The 27,317-nt window shown below is 40.8% G+C and overlaps 1 protein-coding gene across 1 annotated transcript in view; it reads right to left on the reverse strand.

Moving 5' to 3' along the window:
- Positions 1 to 27,317, reverse strand: part of TLL1 (tolloid like 1) — a 150,809-nt gene that overhangs the window by 55,611 nt on the left and 67,881 nt on the right. Inside the window, exons 2-4 of the mRNA XM_063310035.1 lie at positions 11,330 to 11,440; positions 3,594 to 3,674; positions 1,944 to 2,096 (exon numbers count right to left, since the gene is read on the reverse strand). Coding sequence (XP_063166105.1) covers positions 1,944 to 2,096; positions 3,594 to 3,674; positions 11,330 to 11,440 — 345 coding nt within the window. The remainder of the gene's footprint in view (positions 1 to 1,943; positions 2,097 to 3,593; positions 3,675 to 11,329; positions 11,441 to 27,317) is intronic.

A 27,317-nucleotide genomic window follows, 5' to 3' on the forward strand; every position in this document is an offset into this window, starting at 1 on the left:
AGGTGAGGAAGGCAGGTTTTGGTCACAATCTATAAAAGAGCTTGGTAGCAATTAGTGAAATCTTACAAAGCAAGGATCTTTTTTCAGAAAGGATTTCCTATGTACAATACATAAACAAATTGCATATGATAAACATACTACCCTAAGGTTTTTTCAATTACCTGTGTCAGATCTACACTTCACAGAACTTGTGGCCATCAAGCTGGACACACAGTCAACAGCTTATCCTTGTTACTGCAAGGTTTAATTAGTTTGTCTTAGTGAATTATCATTGATCCATGAAATACATGCAGTTCATATCAACTGCTTTGCCATTTGTCCAATAGCTGCTAATAACTTGAAAAAAATTAAGTCCCAGTATCTTTTATGTACCTGCAAAATATTAAATAGTATATTGTTGCAAGTAACAGAACATCAAACTAAGGGCAATATGGAACTACTTTAATTAAGTAATGGGCAGCATAGTGAAATGCAATCAGGTTGCTTTTGAATAAATTCGTGTCGCTGATATGTTTACTTTCTTCATTAAGGAAAGCTGTTTGTGTGCATATACACATACATATGTATCCATCCCACTATTCCCTTTCAGAGTAAGCAATGTTATGTAAACAGCAGAAAAGGAGAAGGATATAGTAAGCCAAGGAAATTAGGGCTTGAACTAAAAAAAAGGAAAGATAGCTAAATCTAGTTTACATCAACATCATTTACTACACCTCTCCATTCCATTCTATCCTTACAAACAGTCCTTGTTTCCATGATATACATACAATGTTTCATAGACTTACCTTTTCTTCTTTAGATTTCTCACCTCTCTCATTTTGAGGATCTCATGAACTCCATCCACCTTTTTCAGTCTTCCTTTTCCTCTCAACCCATTCACTCTTCCTTCATATATAGTATTTGTTTCATTATTTGATCGTATTCATTCTCACTATACAACCAAATCACTTCAATAAACTTCTTTCACATGGACACTCACTTCTGTATGCAATACATATTCATTCAGCACCCATTTATTCTTGCCCCTATGTCTTCTTGTTCTAACACACACACACTTCTTAAGTACTGCATTTGCATATCCAATGAAACCTATATTTACTACTCTTTGCATTCAAAGTCACAACCTTCTATATAACATGGTTATGAAAAGACAGGCTCATAGATCCTTCTGCTGCCCATCATGTCTTTAGTGAAATTAGGTGTTTACATACAGCTTGTCTGTAAACTAAAGAAGGTGTAGATTAAGTTACCCACCTTAGTCACACCCATGCCACATGCAGCATTCCCTGTTACTGCTAAGGACAGTGTGTATTTTTGGGTATGTGTGTTTCACATTTCTATAACTAGAATCATGAAATGCACATGCATTCATTATTAGTTAATGGGTTGTACAATAATGTTTAGATTTGGCATCCCAATATTAATACCAGCATTTCCCAGCTTAAGTTACTAGAAGTTGTTGAGTTACTGTAACCATCATTTCCACCAACAGCAGCAGGCAGGAATCTTACAGTTTATAATGCAATAACATCTGGGAAGTTAAGTCTGGAAAAGACTGACTTAGCACCAAAAGAAAATATAGCATGTTACTTTACAACAAAGTTAAGTTTGTTAATGAGCACTTTTCCATAGTTTTAGTAATAAGCACTATTACTTTTCATTTAATGGTTTAGGGTTGTTTAGAATAATAATTCATAGGGTAGGTCATAAGGCACAGAAATATACTGTAGCTGCATTATTCAGGTTCCAGGATATGCAAATACTTTAAAATTTGGCATTATTAAATACATTAAGCATAACCGGCATTTCATGGAACAGAAGCAAATTATAAATAAGGAACTGTCTTCAAGACATCTCTAGCTGAATTACTAAATATATATTTTTCTATTAATGTGAAGGCTCAGTTCATGTGTCTGATAAATGTGCGCCTTGGTCTGCCTTACCAGTGAAATTTCCTCCTATGACATATGGAATAACACCTCCTGGCCATATTCTTTCTGTGCGTGATGTAGCTGCTCGGGAAAATCTTTTTCTCTCATTGCTCCTTGAGAATGTTAGAGCTGTTCTTCCCTTTGTTTTATTATTTTGTTCAAAACCTGCAATGACACTTATGTTGTAAAATACCATTCTTAAGATTGTGCTAACAGTAACATTTTCTTCAGATAAATGAGCTTTCTTCCCTTATATACAGTACATATAGACAAGCTTTGCATTATGGTGAATATACTGTATATGATTTAAGAAGTACATAACATTAATGACTAACAGCTCAGTGCTACACGGCTACCTATCATAAACCCAGCATTTTAAATATTCATTTTTCTATCCACCTGTCAGCAGTGATATGCTGATTCATCCTTTGCGCTGTAATATCTCCTCCTGCTAATTTTCCTTAACTGTCATTTAAATAATGTGCCAATGACTCACGCCAACACTAACTTCTTTAACTAAGAAGTTATTTCTTAGTTAAATAACAGATAACAATTTTGTAATGAATAGCTCTAAAATTGTAATAGTCATTTTATTATGTATGCAGAATTTGTTTTCAGATGTTTAATATGAAACAAGATCAACGAAATGGATGTTTTTAAAAAATACATAATGGCTTTTAAATGTTTGTTTGCTTCTCTAAAGTTAAAGGTTTTGTAGTTCCAATGCATGTGGAATTCCCAAGCCAAGAAAATCTTCACATGATTCTGAATTGTATTTCTTTATTGAATTGAAATAAGTTGATATGCAGAAGAATTTTTTCTAGGAACTGAAAGGCAGATAGGACTCAGGACAAATTTCACAGCACCTTCATTAAGAGAATATATTTGACAGATTATAAATAAGGAATTGTCTTCAAGACATCTCTAGCTGAATTACTAAATATACTGATTTCCATTAATGTGAAGGCTCAGTTCATGTGTCTGATAAATGTGCATCTTGGTCTGCCTTACCAGTGAAATTTCCTCCTATGACATGTGGAATAACTTCTGGTCAAATATATCCACTGTGGACTCCTTTTAGATTAGCTATTGCAAAATGCAAAAGCTAAGGCTCGTACAGCATGGATGGCAGTAACAAACATAGTCAACTGCCATGCCTCAACCTTCACTAGAAATGTACTTACAAGTCAGAACACATTTGGGAAAAATAAGTCAAAATCAGAGTTATCTGTAAGGAAAACTATGTTAAAAATTAATGGATGCTAGGGCTTCACTGCTATTAAATAAACCGTATTTTACAGGAAAAATGAAGAGGAAAAGAAATTGGTTAGGTAAATTGCCTGGGGGTAAAACAGGGCTATTTATGCTATGTTAAAAATATACTGTAGAACATACTCTAAATCCGCATGTTAACAACTGAGATGTTTAAGGTATGAATGTCTGCTTTTTAATTACTCTGAAATTTGACAGCAGATGGTATACAAGTATATTAGGCACTTGCTTAAACTGGATTTAGACCATCCCTAAAATCTTTTCATTACTGGTATTCACAATTAGATTATCTACTTACTGTCATGGCTACTCAGAGGTTGGACCAAGAAAGGTATGGAATGTCTTATATTATATGCAGTGGTGAAGCAAAATTAAGTAGCTTGCCCATACCTGACTCAATTCTTCTTATCCTGTCCATAAGCTGATAGAGAGCATTGCTTTTTTTTGATACCTCGCGTTCTTCAAAGCCACCTTTTGGAAGAAAAGAAGTAAATGAAAAATTGCATGCATGTGTTTAGTAAATGTATTTACAAAATGTAGAGGAAGGGTATGGAAAATTTTTAAATTTATATTATTGAATTACTATCTAAAAAAACTTCCTCCTCCTCACCATGGTGATCTTGACTACGAATGATAAATTATGGCTTTGTTTTAAAAACTGCAATTTACATGCTTGGCCAGGTACCGGTATCCAAATCCACTGAATAAAAACTGAACTATTTTCAGCTGTAATAAATCATGTAGCAATAGTAATTTCAATGCCACAATTTGAATGAGGTGCTTTAAAAGTTATTTACAGGAACAGGGGACTTTTTATCCCACGATTCACTGTTTCATTTGTAGGCTGTCAACAAATGCTGTATCTGTTTGCATATCTACTGGGTGATAAGTCAGTGACAGGGTAACACTGAATGAGTTAATAATATAACCAACCAAGTCAGAAGCTTAATTTTGCTGTTATGTATTGGGCTTAAGACTGTGGCTACATTAGGCACAGTGCTCTGCATGGGCATCTATAACAAAAGAACTTTTTTGTTAAGGAGTTCTGTAAGTAAGGAGTTCTGTCCCTTACAAGCTTGAGTGCAACATCAGTGCTCAAAAGTGGAAACGTTCGATACTACCCGCAATAGAGAAATGGTTGGTGCAGATGATGGAACTTGCAGAGATGGCTAAATCGACTTCTTTGATTAGAGAAAAAAAACAGTATCTACATTTATGGCTGACTGGAAACTCCTTATAGCCTTTTTGCATGAAACAGAAAAAAATGCACTTATGATCTGTGGTTTTGATGATTAGAAAAAAAAAGTGAGCTTTTTTTTGTAATCACAGAGTAAAAGAACTTTGTAGTCATACTCATATTTGCTGCAAAGGAAATTGGAAGCTTCTTCTATTTCTTTTTATCTTTTCTGTCTGCACTTTTCTTTCTCTTTTTTCTTTATTCTGTATTAGTTTGTGTTAGTTTTTATGTTTTCTTTAAAACTTCTAATAAAATTTATACAAATAAAGGTCAATTTGTTTCATCAATGTCTTTAATGAAGATGTTAATTTCATGCTTATCTTACTTAGGAACTAGTTGGTGACAGCAGTGAAGGTATGAACAGTTTAACAAACATTTTCTGTGAGGTCTGACTGTGGCAAAGAATTCCATAGAATAAATCATGAAGTTTAACCATGAAGAAAACCACTATTCCATTTCATATGATATTACAAGCAGTGTAACTCACTGGATCCTGTCACACTCTAACAAAGAAAAATTTCCACATAATACTACATAAAGCATTTACATTAGTTGCACTACCTCTTTTAACACTTGACTATGTTTGGAATTGATTTTTTGTAATTACACTCAAAGCATTATATTATGTTGCTTCTAACTAATGACACTATTTACTTCCTGCAAGCAAGTAATTGCAAGTAATTTAATTGCCATTTGTAAAAAGATTATGAATTAATGTTAAATCACTGCTTTTGCAGTCTAGGAAACTCATAAAAAGACTGCTCATTTGCATGCTCATTCAAAAGTGAGGCCCATTGAAGTCAATGAGAAATAGGCTAACTATTTCAGTAATTCCTTAGATTCTTTCAACATGTAATTTTCATGCAATCTTCCTAAATGACAGTGTCAAAAGGGTTATAACGAAGTGCACAGTGCCATATAAGGCAAATGTGTTGTGTGATTGCTAAGTAATCTGCCTAATGATTTGCCTTCCACTGTCAAACAGCTGCAGCAATGCTTGAGAAAAATTTTCTGAATTTTTTCTTAGATTTTAGAAGGATGAGGTAAGACGTTAAGACATTCCTACCCTATGAGCTATTTTGTCAACTGCCCAGAATGCAAATACTTATTGCCCAGTGATGCAACAATCTTTCAAGGTAAGATTTACTTTAGGAAGTAACCTGTAGAATTCAATGGTCCTTCTCCAAGGAAGTAGCTACAAGAGTACAACTTAAATAATGTTACGTTAATTCCAGATTATATTATATTACTGTGTTATCTTGTTTTCATTTATTAAAAAGTCATCATTCTGTTTTATCTGGTGGTGATCACACACTTTTCCTGTGCAAAACATGTGTATTAATCTGCTGGATACCATATATTGTTAAAGATATCAGGCTGATTATATCATAATTTTGAATCAAAAGCAGAAATGCAAGCTAAACAAATATAATTATTTCCCTTACTGCATGTTCCTGTCAGCAAAATTAGACTCTGAAACAGCCCAATGCTAAATATTTATTAATAAAGAAGGTGGCATTTATTAATATTTTAAATCAGATCCTAAACCAGATCAGGTATGCAACTAATTAAAACAACAGTTAATCTTAAGAAAAGTTAAGCAAAGATGATAGGGCAGTATAAAAATAGTCTACTCACTAACTTTTAATTAGTGTTTTAAAAAAAAAAACCTCTATTCAAAATGTACTGGGTACTTGGAGAAAGAGTTTGCCAACTTTTGAAAGGGTAATTAAAACTATGCCTCTTAAGATTGGATTTCCAGGCAGGCATTAGTAAATGATGATGCGGGTCTCCATGATGTGAGTGGGAGAAAAGCTGGGAGCACAGGAAAGTGTCTGGTTCAATTCTACATTGTGTGCATTCTACCAGACAAAAATGCAATGTTGTAATGTGAGCTGAAGAACAGAAATGGTTCACAGCTACTGTATATTGAGCAGCAGGACCTGCATATGAGGACCATGGTAGAAGGGGAGAGAAAATAAATCAGGAACACAGAGAACCAAGAGAAGCAGCCTGCCTCCTCCCTGCTACCAGAATCCTTTCGGTAGCTCTGACTGCTGCCAAAGCCACTACTGGGATTCTAAAATAAGTATACCAAAGACATGAACATGTGGAGTTAGTTTTTGTTTCTTTATAGATAACAGTATCTCTTACAGCTGAACTTTTACCATAGCTGAAAATGAAGGAAGTGCTGCTGAAAAGCAAGGGATATTAATATTACAATCAGAATACAGACATAAATACAAATTATTTAAGAAATAGTGTATGTGTGTCTTTCCTTAAACTTGATTTTTAATAGCACCATTTTGTGAAAAAGCTTTCACTTGCTACATTGTGGGAAAAAGAGAAAATGAAGGATTATAAAAATTTGAATGACAGCAACTTTCTCAATTTTAACACACAATGAGTTTTTTCTACTTTTTTCCTAGGTTTGTTTGATTGATTGATTTTTGATAAATATTTTGAGAGCTTTGGAGTATTATTTTGAACTGTTTATAAACTTTTAAGGATTAAACTTGATAGTGTTTTGTTGTATTTTGGATAAAACTAAGCATCTGGATAGGATATTATTTCTTCTGTACTACCAAGTCTAAATAGCTAAAATGTGAAGTCTTCTTTTCTTCCTAGTCATCTTTCTTCTAATTTAAAAATACCTATTACCAATCATTTTGAGAAATACAATGCTGATGTAATCATTAGGCCCATAATCAGACAGTCATGAGTTTTGGATTACAACATCTCACGGCAAAGCATTGTCTTTTAATTCCTAATACTGTAAACTTAATTTATGAGCAGTTGGAGGAAACATATTTTAAATTGGACAATCATATTAATGGCTCATCTCCAGTGAGATACCCCCCACCCTACCCCAAAAAAGATGCTGTGAATGCTTCATCTGTCAATCTCTGAAGGCAAGTGTGCTAATAAAGGCAGAAAAGCACCTCAGACCACTTCATCTTGTTGAGAATTGTAGTGGGACAAGGAAACTATGGAGTATTTTTTTTTTCCAGTAGAATCTTTCATCTGAAGGCCAATCATAAAATAGTTTCACTTAATAGTAGTTTTATTAAAAATTACAATTACAACAATAAAAACTAAAAAAAAAAATAGAAGGGGCAGAAAAGAAAAAAAAAGAAAATAGAAAGAAAAATAGAAAAGAAAAAAATAAGAATATAGTAAAGAAAAAGAAATATATAAAGAAATGACCTCCCCCTTCTTCACAAAAAGTATAAGCAATTTTAGTAACTTATCACCTTCTCTTAAAATATAACAAATGATCTCTTCTTCCCATATCCCATCTCTTATCTATAAACAAAATCCTTACAACCTCATCATTTCAGTTCTGATCAGCAAAAGTCCATTAAGGGTTACCAGAAATAACAACATGTCTATTTTAACCTTGATCAGATAAACCAAATCTATATTCCTTCCTTTTACTTTTAACAATCTTGATCTTTATTCCCTTCAAAAAATGTCCTAGAACTTCTTTTCATTTTCTCTTTGTCCCTTCTCACAAAATTGTTCAAAGCTTTAACAAGCCTCTTTGTAAATCCAACATAAGAAAATTATCCAGGTCACTCTCTTGGTTTGTTATTTGTATAAGCCTTTTAATTATAAGACATCAGCTGTTTCTTTTGTACTTCCAGTGTAGCATCTTTTTCCATGTCATTCTTGTAGCCTATCATTTTTAAATCCATTTTCAAATCAGTGTCAATCAGGTCAGGTAATACTTGTTCCTCTTCCATAACATCTTTTAAACATGGTATATCTATAGAGGCAGACACTCTTAAAATTAACTTCTGGATCTATTGCTTAAAAAGATCCTTTAATATGTCCAATGTTGAAATATTTTGCTTCATTTTGTATTTGTAAGTCAAGCTTGATTGTTCTTTTTTAATTGTAATCTTTAGTTCCTTCTAGTTCCCTCTAGTGCCCAATTTTTAATGTCTTATCTTTTTTTTTAAAGAATTCAAAACAAAAGCTTTTCCCATGGGAAGGATTCTTTATAATTAATTCCAAAATCTTATTTCAAATTTATCTGGACCCTTAGTTTGTTTATAACTTTCTAAAATCAAAAATTTAGTCACCCTTTTGCTGTTTATTCCAAAGGACTTTTTTTAAAGTCCTTAAACTTGTATTTAAAACTTCTTTCACTAAGGATTGAAGGAAATTCACCTGGTGCTGTAAAACTTACTGATCCAAAGGTTCCTAATAGCTGGAACACAGTTAACAAGTAATTTCTGAAAGTGATTAGAAAAAGAAGTATGCAAACCCAGTGTCCTTTCAAAGGCACTGACCGTAGTTTGAGCAAGATGGCTATTCTCTCATCTCCCAGAGCTCTAAACCCACTCGAGACCACTTTTTGAGGAGTCTTCTTCAGTCTGCCATTCCTTCCGTGGAAGTCCCCTAAAAGTTTCACTTAAATAGAAAGTTTCTTCCTGCTGACATCCCCTCTTACTATGGTATACAGTAAACATGAGTATCTTCCAAAAAAGCTTTACTTTAAAAAAAAAAAAAAAGATTAGACTCTATAATGAAGTGAATGTGGTTTAAACAATTTCTGCTTTTTAATTAATGAATTTATTTATTTATTAAATTTATGTCACTGCCCATCTCCCCCAATGGGGGACTCTAGGCGGTTTACAATAAAATAGTTTTTTTTTAGTCAATTTCATGATGCATACTTTTCAGTTCAATAAATTAGGGTTACGTTTTGTAAATTCTGGGTAATTCGTTTTCAGGCTCTTTTTAAAAAAAAATCTGTTATGAATTGCCTAAAAGTCTCATTAGGTCGGAAGGCCAAAACTGTGTTGTCTGGATTTTCACCTAGATAATAAGATTAACTATAGCTTGAAAGGTTGCCAATTGTTTCAGAATTGTACGTTAGGGATATTCAAGAAATACATCAGGTTTCTGAACTACATTTTCAAACCTAGAGCATTTTGGATACATGGATGGAGAAGAAATTACCTCAGCTGCCAACTATGGCTGACAAGTATGAAAGAAAGAAAAGGGCAGAAGAGCATCTACCAAGCATCACACCCACTTACTATTATTCTTGTATCAATTTCTGAGAAAGACTCTGAGAAGGTGAGACTGGAGCAAGAACTAGCTCCATGCATCCCAGAAGACATTACCACATTAGCAACTTTCCTGACTGAAGAGGTTCAAAACTTATAAAAGCTTTGGCCTTTTAAAGGAAGTATTCCTGCTGAATTCCTGCAGCTTTGAGGAATCCTCCTAAAAATCCTAAGAAATACAAGATCCCCACACCCCGGCCAACATGCTTTTTCCAAGAAGAGCACAGTACTCTCTGTACTGGGGTCAGCACCTTAGAAACAGATGCAATCCCTTTAAAGTCCAACCATCCCTCAGAACTTTCAAAGGAAGGAGCGTCAAACTTCTGCAAAGAGCTGTCCATAGTCCTGCTCTCCAGCTGAGTGCCAATAGACTTCCCTGACAAGTCTTAATGCAGAACTGAATATCATAACAAATCATGACCCAATTAGCCCATTCCCTTTTTTTATTTAGCTCATATTTTATTATTTTATTTTATTTTATTTTATTTTATTTTATTTTATTTTATTTTATTTATCTTATTTTATTTTATTTAAAAGACTTATGCAGTCACTCATATTATGAACCACAACCCTTGGCAGTTCACAAAACAATAAAAACAGTAAAAAAAAAATAAACACAATAAAAACTCATAGCACCCCAGGGCAACACTCTCCTACATATCATCATGCCACCTTCCTGGGCTCCAGTCTCATTCTACTCCAATGCTTGTGGGTTTTGCCTACATTTGGAAAATGTTAATATCTGACTCAGCTTTCATTACAACTGGAATAAGGAAGTTCTGCATAGATTACTCCTTCTGGTAATTTTTAGCTGTGATGAGTTCTACGGCCAGTTTCTGAACACAATATTATGTCCTGTTATACAACTTCTGCATTCAGGTATGAGAAACTCTGACACACATATTCTGTTTGTACACTGACAGATACTACTGTTCCTTCCACTACCTGGCACTGAATGCCCTCTTGGCAGCATCTTACCAACAGATAAAACTATGACAGATAAAATGTAATTCATTTTTATACATGTTGTTCTATATTCTTTGATTTTAAATGTGTTTCTTGTAAGCCAGCTGTCACGTTTAACATACAGGTAAAACAAAAGTTTATTGTTGAGTTGTTTGATCACTTTTGCAACTCTTTGTGATCCAATGGACATAATTTCACTAGGACTGTCTGTCAGTAATGGCTGCTTTGAGCTCATGCAACTCCTGCTTGAGTCATCAGTGATAGTACCTAGTACCCTTGTCTTCTATTGGCCGCTTTTTAAGTTGCCTTTGATTTTTTTTTTCAGTTATCATACCATTTCCAGTGACTCTTGCCTTCACTTTATGTGTCCAAAATATTTAAACTTTAGCTTCATTATAGCTTCATTATCACAACTTCCAGTGATCAATCTGATTTTACTTCATCAACTATTGAATTATTTGTTCTTCTCACAGACCAAGATATTCTCAACTATTTGTCCAGTATCAGAACTGGACAATTAACTCAGTCAATTTCTCTTCATTCTTCATTCTCTTCAGTCCAGCTTTCACAGCCATATGTACTTCTGTGGTCAAGGTGATATCTCTGCACTGCACTTCAGTACTCTGTCAAATGGGAGAGTAGTCTTTCTCCCGAGTAGCAGGCATCTCTATTTCATCTCTATTTACTTTACCTAAATGGCTACATTTATTAACTCATTAAATGAATAGATTTATCTACATAATTAAAATTATGAACAGCCAATAAGAATATGTTACAAATCTACATTACAAAACTTGTTAGACTCTCTCTATATAAATGAATAAATAATGTTTGTGGCTTACCAGTATTATGTCCATTTCTTTCCTCTGAATGTTGCGTAAGATCAATTGTCCTGTCAATCTGAAAGATTTTTAAGTCTTCAACATCTAAGGCAATATCTCCCCAAAAGACAGCTTTAAATACAAAAAGAGAGCTTAATATAAATATATTAAAAGTAGTATCACATAAACCTCTATTTGAAGTCTTGGCTATAATCAAACACAGAGATTTAAGGATAGTTTGACATATTGAAATTAAGGATCTTTGTTTGCTTAAAGTCTCTTGCAGACTTCATGTTCAATTACTGAGAAAGACTTTAAAATATTCAAGATAAATTATATGTTTTAAATGATACAGCATTACAGAAGTCTTTAAGAACATTATTGTTATATTGACTTAGGTATTCTAAATTTATTATTCTATACAATATTGGATATTTGAGGATGGGAAGTTAAGGATACAAATCACTAAAAGAGAAAATAAATGGTTAAAACATTATATGGCTACAGAAGAGAGATATCATGGCAATATAATTCCCAATTTCTATATGAATAGAATAGAATAGAATAGAATAGAATAGAATAGAATAGAATAGAATAGAATAGAATAGAATAGAATAGAATAGAATAGAATAATGTTCATTTGTATAATAAACACATTACAACAATTACTTTATTCCCTCTTTCTAATCAATAAAGAAACATTTTGTTTTTACAATATATAAGGTTTAACATTTAAATTCCACAATATATCATCACATTCATCACAGATGTAATCTTTCCAACAAGTTTTTTTTAGCGTGGAGTATTGTTTCAACATGGAACAGTTTTGCCAATGTTAACCATACCAATCTGTCAGCAGAAGAAATGTTTATTCAACGTGTATCACTAAAAGCTGCATTGTGGATTAAATGTTGTAATTACATTCTAGATATGGTCCCATCTCCATATATGGATAAGGGCAAATGTAGTTGCTTGACATGTAAAAAAAAAAATCTTGAAGTTATTGACTAGACCCAAATTTACTAGACCCAAACTTATTGACTAGAGCAAAAAAGTCCTGATATATTTATATATGTCACAGATATCATAGTACAGCCTGAGGATACAACAAAGAACTTTCTTTCATTGTGGAGAAATATTAACAGCAGAGAAGGAACATTTTATTTTGCATGTGGCTAAGCAAAGTCACACTATACTCCTTTAAACTGAAAATCTCCTAATATTTTTTCTACCTTCTCTATTGGTAGAGAAGGAATTCCTATTCAGAATTAATTCAGTCCAAGAACTTTAATTCATAATGTCAACAATGTTTGGAACATTATTATATATTTTCATATCAAAAGATTTTTATCCTAGAAGTTCCAACATTAATACCAATTTTGAAACAGTTTTGTTCATCCCGTGTTGTTTCCCATTTCCCATATTTTTAATATTCAGTTGATACAAGTTCTTCATTTCCAAAAAGTTAAACAGTAGTAGAAAAATTGTGTTATTCAACATATTTCTTTTCAGCTATTCTTCTTCCAGCTACAAGTTTATAGCACTATCCTAAGCTCAGTGCAATATTATACAGCATCTTCTGCAACTGTAATGGGAGTTTTTGCCACTTTCTTCCTTCCTTATCTACATCTCAGATCTGTTCCTGAAGAGCCTACAACCCTTTACAGCAGATTTGCAGGTGAGTGCATGAATGGGGGGGGGGGGTTTGGGGGGGGGGTGTTGCAGGGGGGAGATACTTAAACCCCATTTGTGGAACCATCACTTGTATTCTCTAGTAAATCTGCTTAAAAATTGAGTTATACAGCATGCATTGCAACTTGTGACAAAAGTGAGCTCACGCTGTTTTGAAATACATGCAAAATCTATATATATATATACACAGCATATATATGTGTGTGTGTGTGCGTGTCTGTGTATATATATGTATATATATATACAGTATATGTGTGTGTGTATATATATATATACACTGTATACACACACACACACACATATACTGTATATATATATACATATATATACACCGAAACGCACACACACACATACACACACACACACACATACACCTGTATGTGTTTGTATATACACATACAAACAGTGTGTGTGTGTGCGTGTCTGTCATGAGTAAGGATGGCGAGCAGGGGGCTCCCATCCAGACTGTCAAGCGCATGCGTAGCACTGAGGAATTGTTCAGCCATTCAAAGAGACACAGATCGGGACCGCCTTAACCCTTGGGGGTTATATGTCTGGGTTTTTCCCACGCTTCTTCAGTTTGTTAGGATTCCTGTTAAGTACTAGCAATAAATATTAGAGACCAGTTCATTGTCTCAGTGTGTTTCCTGGTTGTTAGGACAGTGTCTGTATATATATATATACACGCACACACACACACACTATATATACTATATATATATATATATGTATGTATGTATGTTTGTGTGTGTGGATGTGGATATATAACTGAGTGGTGTTAAATCCATATTTTGTAGACTTTAAAGAGTGAGTGTTTTTTATCTGTTTCAGAAGCAAGGTACCTCTGCAATTAGTAAGCAAAATCATGAGAGGAAACTCAAATATTTATAATCAGACAGAGAGGAGGGGAAAATGTATAGTTTAGGAGGATAGTAAGAGAGAGAAAGAAGGGTGAAAGGATCTCAGATGGAATATTTACATTAAAAGAAAGCTTCTAATAGTCAATATGAATATAATGAAGCTGAGAAACAAACAAAAAACCCACAACTGGCTACAGTTAATCTAAATAGTTGAGCAGAATGAAGTAGTATGATGTGTATTTTAATAGTTAAAGCTCTTATTATTAAAGTTTGTATTCATTTTGCTTTATCTGTATTTTAAGTGATTTTTTTTACTATTTTAATGACTAACTAATTAACTCTGATACCTAATAAGCACTTAATCAAAAGGGTGATAGAAAATGAATTGTGGACAATGGAATTTACAGAAAAATAAATTAAGCCTGGTGAGATTAAGATTGCGGAATGAGGACTACATTTGAAAAATGTAATTAAAAGATAACTCCAGGGCTGAAACATTCAATGAAATAGTTATCTGGCAGGGTAAGGAGGGAAGCCTCAGATAAATATTCTATCTGGATCTAAAGAATTAGAGAAGGTACCCATTTCATCACAAATGAAAATCATGGTAAATTTCATACCCAACAAAATGATACAGGTATTCTTATAAATCAGTTATTGCAAAGATTTAGTCCTTTTTATTTCTAATTATTACTACTTTCTGATCATAAGCACTAGCCTCATTCTCAGAATATATTTAGCTTCAATTTTCTCACATCTTCAAAAGGTAAGGTAAAGGTAAAGGTTTCCCTCGACGTAAAGTCCAGTCGTGTCCGACTCTAGGGGGCGGTGCTCATCTCTGTTTCTAAGCCTTTAGAGCCGGCGTTGTCCATAGGACACTTCCGGGTCATGTGGCCAGCATGACGACTCGGAACGCCGTTACCTTCCTGCCGAAGCGGTACCAATTAATCTACTCACATTTGCATGTTTTCGAACTGCTTGGTGTGCAGGAGCTGGGACGAGCAACGGGAGCTCACCCCGCCGCGCGGTTTCGAACCGCCGACCTTCCGATCGGCAGCTCAGCGGTTTAACCCGCAGCGCCACCGCGTCCCTTCAAAAGGTATGCTGTACAATACCCTTTGCACTTTACTGCTAAATCTCATAAAACTTTCAATGTGACTTCTTACCTTCAACCCCCTTCTAGCTAAACAGTACATGCACACAGTATAGAAAAGTGTAGACACAGAAACATGCACAGGAAAATGTTTTTTTCAACTTATCAGTTTTATTGCATTGTTATCATTACAGTATATTAGTAGTGGTAGTGCTATTATAATAATCCAGAATGCTCCATAATGATAATACCTATGGTTTAATTTATCTGAAATCCTGCTGCTCTTTCACAAGAAGTATTTATCAGAAAAAGTGCCTTTATTGTGTGTCTTTTGTTGTAAAGATTATGTTTCTCTACATTTGCTGACAATTATGTTCGCTGTTTAAAAATGTATGTAACATTGACATACTTGGATTTCACAGAGGAAGGCAGTAACAGAGAAGAACAAATCAAGCCAAATATGTCTCCAGTCTCTCTTACTTTTTTGAAATGAACTGTAGTTCAGCATTCCAATATGACAGGCACATTGCACAAAGTTTAAAAACCTGATACTAAAGTACAGAATAGGCAACAAGCCAGGTAGTACTGACTGGGAGGTGAAACAATTATATAGCAATTTAACTCTTTTTAAATTTGGAATGAATGTAAAACTATGAAATCAAGCACATGCCCAGTCTTGTCAGCAACCCAGGGAGAATGAATTATTTATATACAGTATATATATTACAGTATTTTTTTAAAAAAATTTTTAGGAAACCTATCAACATACCTACACTGCAGGGGTACTAAGGTGTAAAGAAATCAATTCATTTTGTTTAATACGTTTCTACAGTTATGAAGAAAGTAATTCTTTTTCCAGCTTCCATTATTTTATAGGTTTACATAAACCACTCCAATTATGTGACACATAATTTTGTATACTCCGCAGGGATGCTTTGCATACAAACAATACATAAATATTTTTTAAATAAATGAATAAGTAAATGGTATATTTTTACACTTTCTACCTATTTTATTTATTTATTTATTTAATTTTTATCCCGCCTTTATTATTTTTATAAATAACTCAAGGCGGTGATCATACCTAATACTCCCTCCTCCTATTTTCCCCACAACAACAACCCTGTGAGGTGAGTTGGGCTGAGGGAAAGTGACTGGTCCAAGGTCACCCAGCCGGCTTTCATGCCTGAGGTGGCACTGGAACTGTCAGTCTCCTGGTTTCTAGCCTGGAGCCTTAACCACTAGACCAAACTGGCTCTTTTAAAAGGAACATTTCATTTTCCTGTTTACTTCTAATTTTTTAAGTCAGATTTTTCTATGACTTAAATCTACACAGTTCTCAAATATAGTACAAATGTATAAAAAGTAAGAAAAGTGCAGTAACAATTAATAAACTTTTCCAAATGGTCTAGTCCAGCCCTCCCCTACAGTTGCCCTCCAGATGTCTTGGTTAGGTGATTTGAGAAGTTGGACTTTGTAAGAAAAGCTGGATCAGGCCATGACCCATCATAGAGGACTACCTGTTTCTCCTAGTGGACAACTAGATGCTTTTGCAGTACTTGTAAGTTGGAGACATACCCTTTTTCTGTCATTTCCCCCCTTTATTTACTAGGGCAAAGTAAGTAGCAGGTGAAGGTGCTTACATAATGAATTTTCCAACTGTTTAATAAAATGTGTCTGCTAGCTAAACAAAAAGCAATTAAATTCTATTTTTCATTTTCCAGTGGTTTTTTGTTTATGCTTAGATATAAATATGAAAAGTTTTCTGATCCAGCTGCTGCTGAGATGTTTATTGTTGTGGGATCATCCGAATTAAAGTAATATCAGTCTATCTAACATCTAAGATCTATCTAGATCTTAAAGGAATAGGTCAACCAAGCTCAAAGGTGGAGTTCCTGCACTGTGGTTTCAGTATGTCCTGTCTGGAAGTCCTAAGGAACATCTGACAGATTGGAGATGGAGACGGAGAGAGGATTTTATAGAGGTGTCTTGAGCTCCTCTATGAAATTTCAAAAATTCACAGAGGAGCTCAAGGCAAGTCCCTCCTTTGAAATAATCAGTTTGAATGTGTTATCTTAGTAATCCAATGGAAATTTGCATTAAACAATGTGAAATTAATTTCCCATAATCTTACACTGACAACAATAACAACAGCAATTCTTTGGGTATACTAAACACCTCAGAAACTGTTCAAGAAGGGCTGGTCACTATATTACACTGACATATCACATGTTGGAATACTTTTGTTTATGAAACAAATGGAACAAGCCCACAATGCTGATGTTAAATGTTCACTGACACTCTTATATATCAGCAAGGCCCACATGAAGGTAATCCAAAAAACCCGAGGAAAATCTTTTGTCATGGAACTGTAAACTAGAATACAAACAACAATGAAGCAAATAAAAGATTTAAAACCAATCCAACAGTCTACAAATCAGAAATCTAACTATGATGTCTTGAAACACAGATTAGTTGGCAGGACATAGCAAGTACTGGGGATTAGTTCATATGAAAGTAAAAATACTTGTCAGAGAAGCACCAACTGTGGCATGTATCTTAGATGTCCAGGATAAATGTCTCAGATATCAAACATATTCCAAATTGTTCTTCATGTATTTCCTTATAAACCATCTAAGGTTTTGTATAATTGTTGTATAATTATAATTATAATATACAACATAGTACAAAGTATGAGACAAGACAGTTAAATCATAAGCCTTTGCTTGTAATTTTTGGGGTCTGTGGCGTTTAAATTTCTGTGACACCTTTAACCCTAGTTTTAAATCAGATTATTTCTTTGAATGGTTGTTTATGTGACCTGTAAGAATTTATAAGAAATTCTTCCACACTGCACTCTTGAACACATCACTTAAAAATCCCACTTGATCCCAAATGTTAAAAAACTGATCTTAAGATTTTATTTTAATCACTTTCCCAGGGAAAACAGTTCTCCAACCAAACAATGAAGACAAATTTACTAATCTTATCAAGCAACAAAGTAATGAACAGTCATATAACCTGCTACCAAGGACAACTCTAAGATGAGGTATAAATATTTCAATATTTTGATTTGCTTTGAGGCACATAATGCTTTCACTTCTAGCCATATTAGCAAAGCTTTACAATAAGTGATTATATATAGAAAGATAACAATAGTACAATGAGGAAAAATGGGAAAAATTGTCCAGCAATTATAGCTTCAGTTCAGCTTTAAATATGGTACACTGTTACCAGTTTAATGAATATACGGTATGCACATAGGGAAAAAATAAGTATGTCTGAGTTTTGAGAAAATATATTAAAATATAATAAAAATTATTCTGAAAACTTTGAAATCTACAAATAACTGGCTTAGATACATATTCTAAAACAGAAAAAAAAAAAAACAATTATTCTGAGTACAGTATATTAATGGTGGGACAAAATTGAGTCCCTATATCTTAGCAGAGGTAAAGAGCTACAGCCCAATGCAATGAAATTTGTTTTTATGCCACAAAAGCATAAACAATTAAGATTCCACCAAGTAAAAGATACAATTTAATCAACATAGCATTGATCTCAATTATCCAAACATCAATATATATTTTACAACATGCAATAGCTATCATATAATAGGTGTAGCTGTCAGGCTATCTATCTACATCCACACCCACGCACATGTATATATATATATATGTATAATATGTGTGTGTATACATATACATATACACATACATTTATGTATATATAATATGAACAAAATCGATGACTCATTTTTATCAACTAGCTGCTGTTGTGTCATGAGTGCCGTTGAGCTAAAGTCATCAGCGCAATGGCACACATGACAATGACAAGGAAATAGGTGAAGGGGTACAAGTTAAGTAGCCATCAACCTACAACGACTAACGGCCAACAAACAATAGCCAAATGAATCACGGAGCCACCCAAACCATCAGCGGCAATACAACGGGGATCGCCCAGCTGAAAGCAATCAGCAGAAGAATGGAAACCTGATGATGGGCGATCCCGGAAACCCTCATCCACCGGCAGGGCAACGCATGGGACAAAGGGGGGTGACGTGACCGTGAGCGAGGGGGCGCTGACCGGCGCGGGGTATTTAAACCCCGCACCGGCGCGCTCCTGTCACTCTCAGCTTTTTTCTACCAACGCTGTACCTGCCCTGCAATAAACCAGAGCCTGATTCGCAAACCAGTGTCTGAATGTTATTCAGGGGGAGGCAGCGCATGACATAAAGCTGAGAGTCATAAACTCAGCCTCGCCGAGCCCCACCGGACGACAACGAGCCGCGGGAGGAGTAGACGGCGAGAAGACCAGCAAGATGAGGCCGGAACGGCGCGGGCAAGGAGGGCGAGCCGCGCGGCAAGAGACAGAGGAGGACCGACCAAGGCCAGAGGCACCGCGGACTCCCGGAGCCATGGACGCCCACCCCACCCGACCCGAGCCTCAGCTCCAACCCCAAGGGGAGATGGCGACGGAGGCAACCCGACCGCGGGAGGGAGCAGCACGACTTCCGAAACCAGCGGAGGACCCCGCGCCCCACATCGCACCCCAGCAACGGGCGTGGAGCGACAGCCCCACGGCGCTCAACACGGAGGAGGACGACGGAGACACCCATCAGACGGCGGAGGAAGCGGACCCGCGGCAGAGGGACGATGAACCCCACCGGCAACCCACCCCCGAGGACGCGCCAACGGAACCGGCCCCAGCGGCGGCGCGGGCTGTGGACGAGGAGGCACGAGCTGAACTCGCGGCCATGCGGGCTCAGCTGACGGAACTCCGGACCATGCTCCAGGCGCTTATGCCCCCCGCGCCACCCAACGACGTCCCCGCACAAGCCCACACCCCGAGCGAAGCATCGAACCCACACGGGCCAGCGGAGGGCCAGCAGACGGCACAGGCGGCCGACACCACACCCCGAGAAGCGAGAGGCGGGGCCGCACAAAACGCCCGGGCCCCAAAGGACTTCCCCATCTTCTTCGATGGGACCCCCACAAAACTCTCGTTTTTTGTGACCAACGCTAGGGAGTTCATGGGGAGGCACGGACACTCCTATGACTCCGAGGCCGACAAGATCGCCGCCGTGGCGATCAAACTCCAAGACAGGGCGGCGGACTGGTACGTCCAAGTGTACGAGTCCAGCTCCCCCGCCCTCACCACCTTCCCTGCTTTCATCAAAGAGATGAAAAACTACTTCGAAGACCCCCTAGCCAAAGTACGGGCGAAAAGCGCACTCCAAAGACTTAAACAGGGCACCCGCACGGTCCCTGACTACGCCCTGGAGTTCAAAGCCCTCGCGGGGAAGGTCAGCGACTGGTCCGAGACCACCCTGCTGGAAATCTTCAAAAGGGGGCTCAACCGCGACGTTCTCCAATGGGCCCTCTACCGCGACGACCCAGAAACGTTACACGGGTGGATCCACCTCGCGGGGAAAGCCGAACACGCGCACCGCACCTTCCTCATGACAACCACGGAAGACACAAACGATGCCGGGGAAAAGGTACCCGCACCACACGGGGGGATGGCCGGCCCCATATACCCAAAAAAGAAGTTCAACCGGGAGCCCTGCGGGAGGTGTGGCAAATTAGGGCACAAGACGGCGGATTGCTTCGCCAACCGACCGCCGACCAGCGCGCCCAAGCCCACCCCGAAAATTAGCCCCAAACCACCCAACCCGGGGCCGCCGCCTCACCGCCGAATGACTGTGGCCACAGCGACACCGAAAGAGGGCTGGGACGCTTACTGGGGGGAAGAGGACAATACCGACCCCGACCAGCCGGCGGGAAATGCTCCCCGCCTGCTCTGAGACGCGTGGCGAGGCAGGCGGTGGGACAGCAACGCGGACCACCTCAACGAAACGACAAAAGCTCCGTAATATTGGCAGCAATTCAACTCTCTACCGGCAACGGAGCCACCACGGCCGCGGCACTAGTGGACTCGGGGTGCTCAAAAAACCTCATCCACCCCGACCTAGTCGCCAAACTCGACCTCCGCTGCTTCCCCCTCCCCACGCCGCTGGCGTTCCACCAGCTGGACGGCTCTACAGCGGGAGGAAAACCAGCCACGCTACAAACCGAGCCGGTCACCCTGCAAATGGGCACTCACACCGAGCGCACATCGTTCGTAGTCACGCACATCGGACGGCCCATTGCAGTCCTGGGGATGCCATGGCTCGCGAAAAACAACCCGCGGATCAACTGGGCGACCCGCACCTTCACATTCGGCGACGGCGAGTATCGAGCACCAGTACCAGCTGGCAAAAGCAACCCCACGGTAGGACGAGCGGAGGCGACCACACAAGACAACGCCGCTACCACAGCAGACCTACCAGAACAATACGCCGACTTCTCCGAGGTCTTCGGAGAGGCAGAGGCGGACCAACTACCCCCCCACCGCAAGACGGATTGCCGGATCGACCTACTGCCCGACGTCCCCTTACCTAGACCAAAGATCTATTCGATGACCCCGAAGGAGATGGCAACCCTCCGGGAGTTCATCGATAAAAACCTAGACAGGGGATTCATAGAGCCAGCATGCTCACCGGTCGGAGCCCCCGTCTTATTCCGGGAGAAGAAAGACGGGACCCTACGGCTCTGCACCGACTACCGGGGCCTAAACGCGGCTTCCCTGTCCAACAAATACCCCTTACCCCTGGTGAAGGACATGCTCGCCCACCTGTCCACGGGCAAAGTCTTTTCCAAATTGGACCTTCGCGAGGCATACTATCGCATCCGAATCAGGGAGGGGGACGAATGGAAGACGGCGTTTAACTGCCCCCTAGGCGCTTTCCAGTACAAGGTACTGCCCTTCGGACTCGCGGGGGCCCCTGGGGTGTTCATGCAGCTCATCAATGAGGTACTGCATGAACATCTGTTTAAAGGGGTCCTGGTCTACATCGACGACGTCCTTATTTACACAAAAACACACGAGGAACACGTAACCTTAGTCAGGCAAGTCCTCGACAAGCTCAGAAGGGCGCAGCTCTATGCGAAGCCTACAAAGTGCGAGTTTCACAAAGAGCGCCTAGACTATTTGGGGTATCGAATCTCCAGGGACGGCATCGAAATGGACCCCGCAAAAGTCGAAGCGGTGCTAAACTGGGAGCGGCCCCGCAACAGACGGCAACTACAGAGCTTCCTGGGATTCGCGAATTTCTACAGGTCATTCGCCCGGGGGTTCGCTGAGATAGCCCTCCCCTTAACGGACCTCCTCAAAACCAAAGGGGTGGGGGACACCCGACGCGCCAAGAACCCAGGCACAGTGCTGAATTGGACTCCCGCGTGCCAGACCGCATTCGACAAGCTGAAAGCGCTGTTCACTACGGAGCCAATCCTCGCGCACCCGGACCCAGAACGGCCGTTTGTGGTCCAAGCCGACGCCTCAGACTTCTCCCTGGGAGCCATCCTGCTACAGAAAGACTCCACGGGGCTCCTGAAACCATGCGCCTACCTGTCAAGGAAGTTCTCCGAGACAGAGAGGCGATGGCACGTCTGGGAGAAAGAAGCCTTCGCGGTGAAATCGGCACTAGAGACATGGCGACACCTACTCGAGGGAGCCACCCAACCATTCGAGGTCTGGACGGACCACCGGAACCTCGAGGCCCTACAAACGCCTAGACGCCTTAGCCCAAAACAGGTCCGATGGGCCCAATTCTTCAGCCGCTTTGATTTCCAGCTGAAGTTCATGCCGGGCAAGAAGAACTTCCTGGCCGACGCCCTCTCCCGACTGCCCCAAGACGAAGAGCCCGCCCCAGACACCATTGGGACGGTCCTATCCGCCTCGCAACTGGGGATGGCCGTGACCACCCGAAGTGGCGCACGGAGGCAGTTCGACGCTACGGCGCAGCCGACGGCGGGACAACCGGCGACGGAAAGAAGCCAACCGCAACTACCAGGGGGAATGCGCACGGACCTCGCCGCCGCCCTCAAAACCGACCCCTGGTTCCTGGCGAACCCCGACAAGGTAACGATGGCGCAAGACCTGGCATGGGGGGAAGGCAGAATCTACGTCCCGGACTCGCAACGCCAGGCGATCTTGCATAGGTCACACGACGCCAAGCAAGCGGGACACTTTGGGTTCCTCAAGACCCTACACCTAACACGGCGCCAATTCTGGTGGCCCGCGCTCAGGCGAGACGTAAAAACCTACGTGGCGTCCTGCCCAACGTGCGCTAGGGCCAAACGGGCACCAGGCAAACCCGCGGGGCTATTGCAACGGGTGGCAGAACCCTCCCGCCCATGGGAGGAAATCTCTATGGATTTTATAGTGGACCTCCCACCCAGCCAGAAGAAAACGGCCATTTGGGTGGTGAAGGACTACTTCTCAAAGCAGGCCCACTTCATCCCCTGCACGTCGGTCCCATCCTCACAACAGCTAGCCAAACTCTTCCTCATCCACGTGTACAGGCTACACGGATGTCCCGCACGTGTGGTGACCGACAGGGGCACACAGTTCACCTCCAAATTCTGGCGGGCCTTCCTGAAGCTGACGGGGACCCAACAGGCCCTATCTACGGCTTGGCATCCTCAGACGGACGGAGCCACTGAGGTTCTTAATGCCACTTTAGAGCAATTTATACGATCATATACGAACTACCACCAAGACGACTGGGCTGAACTGCTCCCGTTCGCCGAAGTCGCATACAACAACGCCGTCCACACGAGCACGGGGAAAACTCCGTTCGAAGTAGTCTCGGGGCGCGACTTCGTCCCCATACCGGAGCTACCTCAACCCCCGGAACCCCAGGTGGACGCCAGCGACTGGGGACGGAAGATCGCGGAAGCATGGCCAGTAATCACGGCGGCGCTGAAGGAGGCACAGGCTGCTTACAAAGAGCAGGCCGACAAGCACCGGCGCCAACAACCGACGTTCCAGGCGGGGGATATGGCCTATCTATCCACCAAGTTCCTAAAGTCAACCCAACCCTCAAAAAAACTGGGGCCTAAGTACATCGGGCCGTTCCGAGTCACGCAAATAGTGAACCCGGTAGCAATACGCCTGGACCTGCCACACAACCTCCGGAGACTCCACCCGGTGTTCCACACCAGCCTCCTAAAACCGGCAACCACCTCCCGATGGCACCCAAGCACGCCACAGCCCGCACCGCTAATGATCGACGGGCAACACCACTTCGAGATAAGGGACATCCTCGACTCCCGCAAGCAACGAGGAACTCTACACTATCTGGTCAGGTGGAAACACTTCCCCCACCCGGAATGGGTGGCGGCGCACAACGTTAACGCGCCTGACCTGACCAGAGCATTTCACCGGGCATACCCCGACAAACCGCAACCAAGGTCAGCAAAACCAAACCCCCCCCGCAGGCCCCCCCCGCCTCCCGTGCCCCAAGGGAAAGGGCCCCCCCCAAGCCCGCGACTTGGGTGGACCTTCCCCCCCCCGGGACTCACTCCCCCCGCCCCGGGCCCACGGGGTGGTGACAAACGATCGCCAGCACCCTCCCCCCGCCCCCCCGGCCGCGGGGGAGTGGCAAGCAAGTCAACAGGGCAACCTGGGGGCAACGCCCAGGAGACACAACAAAGGCGACGCACTCTAAATAAGAAAAGAAGGGCCCTACCTGGAGCTGAGAAGCACCCGACCAGCCACGCCTCTCGCCTCGCCGAACTGAGCCAAACAAACAGGGTGTGGTTGGAGCATGCGCACGCCAGGTCAGAACCCGAGCATGCGCACCATGGACACACCCTGGGAAGGCACGTGGTAGAGGGAGGAGCAAAGGGAGGGGCGACAACTACTCCGGCGGGAACTTTGAAAAAAAAAAAAAAAAAATGTGGCGTTTTGACAGCTCCACGGGGAAAACCCAGAAACCCGGGGGAGAACACTATTCGAAAAGGGGGCAGTATGTCATGAGTGCCGTTGAGCTAAAGTCATCAGCGCAATGGCACACATGACAATGACAAGGAAATAGGTGAAGGGGTACAAGTTAAGTAGCCATCAACCTACAACGACTAACGGCCAACAAACAATAGCCAAATGAATCACGGAGCCACCCAAACCATCAGCGGCAATACAACGGGGATCGCCCAGCTGAAAGCAATCAGCAGAAGAATGGAAACCTGATGATGGGCGATCCCGGAAACCCTCATCCACCGGCAGGGCAACGCATGGGACAAAGGGGGGTGACGTGACCGTGAGCGAGGGGGCGCTGACCGGCGCGGGGTATTTAAACCCCGCACCGGCGCGCTCCTGTCACTCTCAGCTTTTTTCTACCAACGCTGTACCTGCCCTGCAATAAACCAGAGCCTGATTCGCAAACCAGTGTCTGAATGTTATTCAGGGGGAGGCAGCGCATGACATGTTGCATCCAAAAGTCCTGTCTGAAGTTTTGCCATTTCTCAGCAGCATTTCCTGATAAATATAGGATAAATGAATAGTTCCCATGCTAGAGTGAACTGTTATATCTATATACAGTATATCCAAGAATATTGACCTGGAAAGCTGGGAGAAGAAGCCTACTGCTTATATCACTATGGCTAGCCTAGATTCTCTGCTGGATTTTTTAAGGGAGTGTTATTGAGAGAAACGAGGAGACCAGTTCCAGATCTCAAATAAACTCTCTACCTATTTTTTTGTGGGGTGGTATGGCAGGGCCCTTTAGCAAAGGATCGTTACCTTGTTGTGGTGCTGGAGCTTGAGCACGTCAATGATGCCATGAGCTAAACCGTGAAGGGCCACCCAAGACGGGAAGGTCATGACAGAGAGGTCAGACTAAATGCGATCCCTGGGGAAGGTAATGGCAACCCACCCCAGTATACTTGCCATGAAAACTAAATGGATCAGTACAACCAGAAATATGTCGGTATACCATCGGAAGATGAGACCCCCAGGTCGGAAGATGGTCAAAATTCTACTGGGGAGGAACAGAGGATGAGTTCAACTAGACCCAGACGTGATGACGCAGCTAGCTTAAAGCCGAAAGGATGGCTAGCGGCTGACGGTGCTGGTGGTGAACAGCGAACACGATGTTCTAAGGATCAACACACCATTGCAATCTGGAATGTAAGATCTATGAGCCAGGGCAAATTGGATATGGTTATTGGTGAGATGTCAAGATTAAAGATAGACATTTTGGGCGTCCGTGAACTGAAATGGACTGGAATGGGCCACTTCACATCAAATGACCACCAGATCTACTACTGTGGACAAGAGGACCACAGAAGAAATGGAGTAGCCTTCATAATTAATAGTAAAGTGGCTAAAGCAGTGCTTGGATACAATCCAAAAAATGATAGAATGATCTCAATTAAAATTTGGGGCAAGTCATCTAACATCACAGTGATCCAAATATACGCCCCAACCACAGATGCTGAAGAAGCTGAAGTAGAGTGGTTCTATGAGGATCTGCAGCACCTACTGGACAACAGGCCTAAAAGAGATGTTATTTTCATCACGGGAGACTGGAATGCTAAGGTGGGCAGTCAAATGACACCTGGATTACCTGAATTACAGGTAAGCATGGCCTGGGAGAACAAAACGAAGCAGGACATAGGCTGATAGAATTTTGCCAAGACAACTCACTCTGCATAACAAACACTCTCTTCCAACAACCTAAGAGACGGCTTTATACATGGACTTCCCCAGATGGACAACACTGAAATCAGATTGACTACATCCTTTGCAGCCAAAGGTGGCGGACATCTATACAGTCGGTAAAAACAAGACCTGGAGCTGACTGTAGTTCAGATCACGAACTTCTTATGGCACAATTTAGGATCAGACTAAAGAGATTAGGGAAGACCCACAGATCAGCTAGATATGAGCTCACTAATATTCCTAAGGAATATGCAGTGGAGGTGAAGAATAGATTTAAGGGACTGGACGTAGTAGATAGGGTCCCGGAAGAACTATGGACAGAAGTTTGCAACATTGTTCAGGAGGCGGCAACAAAATACATCCCAAAGAAAGAGAAAACTAAGAAGGCAAAATGGCTGTCTGCTGAGACACTAGAAGTAGCCCAAGAAAGAAGGAAAGCAAAAGGCAACAGTGATAGGGGGAGATATGCCCAATTAAATGCAAAATTCCAGAGATTAGCCAGAAGAGATAAGGAATTGTTTTTAAACAAACAATGCGTGGAAGTGGAAGAAGACAATAGAATAGGAAGGACAAGAGACCTCTTCCAGAAAATCAGAAACATTGGAGGTAAATTCCAGGCAACAATGGGTATGATCAAAAACAAAGATGGCAAGGACCTAACAGAAGAAGAAGAGATCAAGAAAAGGTGGCAAGAATATACGGAAGACTTGTATAGGAAGGATAACAATATGGGGAATAGCTTTGACGGTGTGGTCAGTGAGCTAGAGCCAGAGAGCCAGAGTGAGGAATGGGCCTTAAGAAGCATTGCTAATAACAA

The sequence above is a fragment of the Candoia aspera genome, chromosome 8 (assembly GCF_035149785.1).
Source record: "Candoia aspera isolate rCanAsp1 chromosome 8, rCanAsp1.hap2, whole genome shotgun sequence".
Classification (NCBI taxonomy): Eukaryota; Metazoa; Chordata; class Lepidosauria; order Squamata; family Boidae; genus Candoia; species Candoia aspera.